Source organism: Pterocles gutturalis, unplaced genomic scaffold (assembly GCF_000699245.1).
Source record: "Pterocles gutturalis isolate BGI_N339 unplaced genomic scaffold, ASM69924v1 scaffold45669, whole genome shotgun sequence".
NCBI lineage: Eukaryota > Metazoa > Chordata > Aves > Pterocliformes > Pteroclidae > Pterocles > Pterocles gutturalis.
Genome location: NW_010137733.1, coordinates 33,943 through 39,932, shown reverse-complemented (window position 1 = coordinate 39,932; position 5,990 = coordinate 33,943). Strand labels below are relative to the sequence as shown.

The window sequence follows — 5,990 nt, the reverse complement described above, 5'->3', positions numbered from 1 at the left end:
AAGAGAGGGGAGATTTAGGTTGAATATTATGTGGAAATGTTTCACTCACAGGGTGGTGAGGCACTGGAACAGGTTGCCCAGAGAAGCTGTGGATGCCCCATTCCTGGAGGTGTTCAAGGCCAGGCTGGATGGGGCCCTGGCAGCTGCTCTAGTGGTTGGCAACGCTGCCCGCAGCAGGGGGGTTGAAACTAGATGATCTTTAAGATCCTTTTCAGCCTTAACTATTCTATGATTCTATGATTTATTTCTTTATTGTGATGACTTACACATTTTCATATGCATGGGTATATTATGATGTCTGGCAGATTTCTGATTTTTGTATTTTAAAAGTTAAAGAAATTAAATAACCTTAAAAGACTGAATGAAAGTTGCAAACAGCCATTAAATCTTAAAGAGGCAGGTGTAAGCATTTGGGCATATGTAAGTGATGCAAAGTACATGATGTCAGTCTTAAAATTTTGGGCTACAGTTTACATCTAGTTATTATTGCCATTAGTCATTGCTATGCAATAAAAAAAGTACGTCCAGCAAGGGGGTATCTCCACAAATCACGTGATCGTAGTGTGTTCCTACAGTTGGCTTTTAGAACACTGTAAGAATAGTCTTTTAAGTAGTCATTTGTACCATGGATGCAGTTCTTGAAGATACATTTGTGTGTGAATGAATTAGAATCTTGAGTCTCCAAATTCTGTTAATTTCAGTCGTTGTCATTCCATAATCTTGAAGTAGTGTTTACCCAATAGGATTCTGCAAGACTAAAGTAATGTAGTAACACGTATTACTTTTCACCAGTAATTTTATTGTCTTAAAGTCAAAATCTTTTGATGACTCTATTAACTCATAATGATGTCTGTTTCTTTACAAGCTGGCCATGGAATTCCCATCAGAAGACATTTTTTTAATAACAGCTTCTCCAGTTATAAAAGCTATTACGAATTTCAAACAGGTAAGACTTAATTTTTCTTATGGTGAGGCCTCTTCACTAGTTTGTATATGTACAGAATATTAAGAACCTGATCCTGAAAATGCTTATTATTTTGAACTTGTTTTCACATTAATGTGACTGCACTAGTAAATGTTAGTAAGACTGATGAGATTTTTTTATATATATATGTATATATATAGTGATTCATAATCATTAGTAATTGGTGAGTATATTCACAATATTTGAGCAAAGGTTAAGCTGGGTACTTACATGCCTGAAGTATTTCCTAAGTTACTGAAGCTTTATTTCACTGTCTTGTTAATGGGTATGCTCCATTTTAAGCACTGAAGTGGTATATTTGGAATAAATTACTTAAGAAACTTGGTCTTGCTAGTGTTTCTTATACACAGTAGTGTGTGTGAATTTTAGGCAGAAATAGACTTCTGACAAGTAACCAAAAAAAGGGATAGCCTTCTGTGAAATTGCCTTCAGCTTTATCTGTATCTTCAGCAGCTGGTGGTTCAATGACCTCTTCCCTGCTGGTTTGAAAAAGAAAATAAAATCCATGCATAAGTTCAGATTTCTGGCTAGCAGGTTCATTAAGCTAGTTTTGCAGACGTATGCAGATCTTGAAAAGCACTCTTCATTTTCCCACTCTGAGGGAACTTTAAACTCTACCATAGGGCATGGAAAGAGTTGGAGACTGAATTGCACAGAACTCAGGATGCAAAGCTGCCAGCCAGTAAGAAGTGAGGTTTTACCTCTGAGGGAAAGTTAAGACACCTAGCGCTGGGCTTCCACCTGGCATTTATATTCATGACTCATTTTCTGAAACACGGTGTCTAACAGGTGAGGCGTATGTCATGACACATGAAGAAAGACCGCTCTGTGGTTTATCTGACAGCCCAGTTTTAACATAATACTTCCTGGTCTATGAATGCCTGATTTAGATCACTACAGGGGGAAAACAAAGCACTGAGAGATTTGAACAGCACATTCTTTGCATTTAGTGGCTGTAATTGGCGATCAGCATCTCTCCCTTTTCACAAATTTTTGTCTGGGGCTAATGGGATGCTCAGAACATAGCTGAGAGACTGAGAGCTCTATGTGAAACTGGTGGAGTAACACCCAACTAAAGAATATGTTTTGAGTTTGAGAGTGCTGACGAGTAGGCTTGTGAGTATCCAGGAAAGACACACATTGCAGAGATACAAAGTCCGTAGTTCACATTGGCAGAAGTTTCAGCATCTGAAGAATAAGGGAATAGCTGAACAGTATTTGAAGGCAGCATCTCTAAGTTTTGGACATGAGCATATTAATTTCTCTCTAAAGTGCAAGTGTGGCGTGGCTTCTGGTTCCTAAGCTGTGTTCTAGACTCGTTTAATATAAAGTAGAAGGCCTGGCGGTTCCCATGCAACTGCTCGGTTCTGGAAGAAACCCCAAATCAACATAACTTGAACATTTTCCAAATTCTGGTTTGCCTCCTGTGGTTTGTTTATTTTGTTCGTTTTGTTTGGGGTTTTTTGTTGTTGTTGTTGGTTTTTTTGTTTTGTTTTGTTTTCTGTTCTGGGTTAAGCAGAGTGTTAAGTTTTTTTTCCCTCTTCATAAAGAAGACACCAGTCTCTGAAATGTCAAATAGTGACTATGGATGAGATGCTGAGTAAGTGCTTTGAGGTGGTCTTGAATCTGTTTTGCTTAAACACTTGTCCTATATGTCCTGCTTACAAGCTAAACAGCAATAAGCACTTTCCCTGACACAAAGGCCAACTACCTGCAACAAGAGGTTTTTGAATCATTAGGTTTTTGAAGAAAATGTCACCAGATTTTTGTTTTAAAATAGAATAAAAATATTATTCCAGACAAAAGTGTTTCCATAATTCTTTAAGCTATTTTGACCATTTTTTTTTCTTTCCCAAAATGCCAAGGAGAGGAAGATGCTTGCATGGGAGAACATAATTGAGTTATTTTATCAAAGTTATAACAAACAGAGAAACAGGGTCTTAACACTGCATCAGGTAACTTAAAAAGCAGTGTTAACCAGGTCTAATAATGTAGTCTATTTATAGAATAAAACATTATAGCAGTTAGGGCAGCCATCAGGGTTCTCTGTTTTTGCTTCATCTCTAGCTTTAGAATTAAAATTCTCTGTAGTACTTTGACTCTCTACCAGGAATAAGCATGAAAAGGTTCTTTATATAAAAAGGAACTTTTATCAGTTACATGATAACATGGTTTGAGACAATATGGGCTTTATGTTGTGACTTCTTTACTGGAATGAACATAACACATTTTGTTACAAGCTTTAGAAAAAGATATGGATATATGATGGATATTTTGAAATACCTGTCTTCTTCTTACAGGTCTCCAAAACACTCGAGGAGTTTGATGTTGAAGAGCAACCAAGTTCTTTATTAGAAGAACGATATCCCAGTATTAAAGTTATACAATCTGGAGTAAAACGATTGAAAAGTGATGAAAATGTAAGCCAATGTTTTCTCCTTGACTTTTATGTGGTTTTTCAAATTATTTATAAAAGAAAAAAAAAATCTAAGAAACAGGTGAATGTTTTGGGAGTGAAATTCTGTTCAAGAACATTTTGGTTATTCAAGTGTTAAATTTTCAAAATTACAAGAAAAGAATTCCTAACTTTAATTTCACTTATCACTTACACTTTTGCTCAAGGAGAAATATATACAGGGAACAAAATTGTAAATCAAACATTACTTGTTAATTAAGAAACCATATCTTCTGGATTTCAATCTTTGACACCTTAGAGGTAGTGCTCTGAACACCTGATTGGAATAGCAGGGAAAGCAGTCAATGAAACCAATAATGTGTATCAGTATAGTTGTCTGAAAATTTCTGTAACCCCTGATTGGAGGTTTCTCTGATTCCTGAATTACCACTTGTTGCTACGGAGACCAAAATATTATCAAAAAAAAAAAAAAAAAAAAAAAAAAAAAAAAAGAAAGAAACAGCATTTACACCTTTTCTTCTTTCTTTCTTTTTAGTGGAAAATACGTTGCAAGTATGAGCAATGTATAGCACATACAGATCCTTATTAATGTCTGTGTCAACTCAACATGTTATTTTTCACTTTAGCATTTATTAGAAATTCATATAGAGATCCCAAACTGGTTTTGCTCTTTTTCATAGAATCACAGAATGGTTTGGGTTGGAAGGGACCTTAAAATCATCTAGTTCAAACCCCCCTGCCATGGGCAGGGACACCTTCCACTAGACCAGGTTGTTCAAAGCTTCATCCAAGCCCTACAGGGATGGGGTACCCACAACTTCCTCGGGCAACGTGTTCCAGTGTCTCACCACCCTCACAGTGAAAAAATTTCTCCCTAATATCTAATCTAAATCTACCCTCTTTCAGCTTAAAACTGTTACCCATTGTCCTATCACTACCCTCCCTGATAAAGAGTGCTTCCCATCTCTATGTAGTGGAAGGCTGTCACAGCCTGATATATCTCTTTTAAGTCACAGAGATATGATTTCAGTTAGATTCTGCTAATGTTCTGAATCTAATTGTATTCTGGTATCATTACTATAATGGTGTTTTGGTTTAGGTATGCCTCTGTGAACACAAATATTTAATATATATAGATTTGGAGGATCTTTTGCCAAAAACCTTTAAAAAGTCTTCTTTGTGCAAAACTGCTGTAAACTGTTTAGCTCCTAGTTTGTAAAACAACAAATGAGGTCATAAAATGTAAAAATTTAAGTATTGCTTGATGCAGAATGATGTAGCCTGTTCAGTGCCTACCTTTTTTCTTTAGTAAATAACAGAATTTGCAGTCTTTGTAAACCGTATTCTAGCCTGTGCCTAGTTAAGTTAACACAGGTCTACCATTGCTGAAATGTTTTGAATGAGATTCTTAATTGCTAATGTATAGTAGTGTATAGGTCTGCATCTATTACTGGGGTGGGGGGGATGACATTTGTCACGTGGAAAACCCATTATTTTAACACAGATAGTGAGTACAGAGTGCCACCAAGTGGTAATCTTTATATCTCATCATTGTTTGAGTTCACTGTGTACACTTTTTGTTTTATCGGTCATAAAATGTCATATACTTAGGCTTGTAAGTCTGTAGTGAGTGTAATTGGAATAAATGACACACAGTGAGAGTATGAAGGCTTGCTCTTTAAGAAGCCAGTTGCAGCTTTTAATATCTGCAAAATACTGTGACATTAAGGAAAAAAATGCTGATATTCTCTTAGATGTCTTCACTTGTTTTTTCTTTTCTCTTAATTTTGACCAGAAAATTTTCACTGAAGATGGGAAAGAATATATATATGAAAAACTTTGCCTCTGTGCTGGAGCAAAACCAAAATTAATTTTTGAAGGAAACCCATATGTATTAGGAATCCGGGATACTGACAGTGCACAGGTAAATGTATTTTGGACTTATAAGTGTATAATATACTCCTGCTTCTGATGTAAAATACTAAAAATGATTGCGGAGTGAAATGGAGAAACATAAGATGGTATTTGTTGGAGACATGGACAGTGGGATTGAGTGCACCCTCAGCAAGTTTGCTGATGACACCAAGCTGTGTGGTGTGGTTGACATGCTGGAGGGAAGGGATGCCATCCAGAGGGACCTTGACAAGCTTGAGAGGTGGGCCCATGCAAACCTCGTGAAATTTAACAAGGCCAAGTGCAAGGTCCTGCACATGGGTCGAGGCAACCCCAAGCACAAATACAGGCTGGGTGGAGAATGAATAGAGAGCAGCTCTGAGGAGAAGGACTTGGGTGTATTCGTGGATGAGAAGCTGAACATGAGCCAGCAGTGTGAGCTTGCAGCCCAGAAAGCCAACCGTGTCCTGGGCTGCATCAAAAGAAGCATTAGCAGCAGGTCGAAGGAGGTGATTCCCACCCTCTACTCTGCTCTTGTGAGATCCCACCTGGAGTACTGTGTTCAGCTGTGGGGCCCCCAACATAAAAAAGACCTGGACCTGTTGGAGAGAGTCCAGAGGAGAGCCACAGAATTGGTGAGAGGGCTGGAGCACCTCCCCTGTGAGGACAGGCTGAAAGAGTTGGGGTTGTTCAGCC

General features: G+C 37.6%; 1 protein-coding gene across 1 annotated transcript in view; it reads left to right on the top strand.

The window, feature by feature from the left end:
• The first annotated feature begins 868 nt into the window (after positions 1–868).
• The window catches only part of PYROXD1 (pyridine nucleotide-disulphide oxidoreductase domain 1), a 14,427-nt gene continuing 9,305 nt past the window's right edge, over positions 869–5,990 (top strand). Inside the window, exons 1-3 of the mRNA XM_010082685.1 lie at positions 869–946; positions 3,286–3,405; positions 5,197–5,325. Coding sequence (XP_010080987.1) covers positions 872–946; positions 3,286–3,405; positions 5,197–5,325 — 324 coding nt within the window. The 5' untranslated portion in view covers positions 869–871. The remainder of the gene's footprint in view (positions 947–3,285; positions 3,406–5,196; positions 5,326–5,990) is intronic.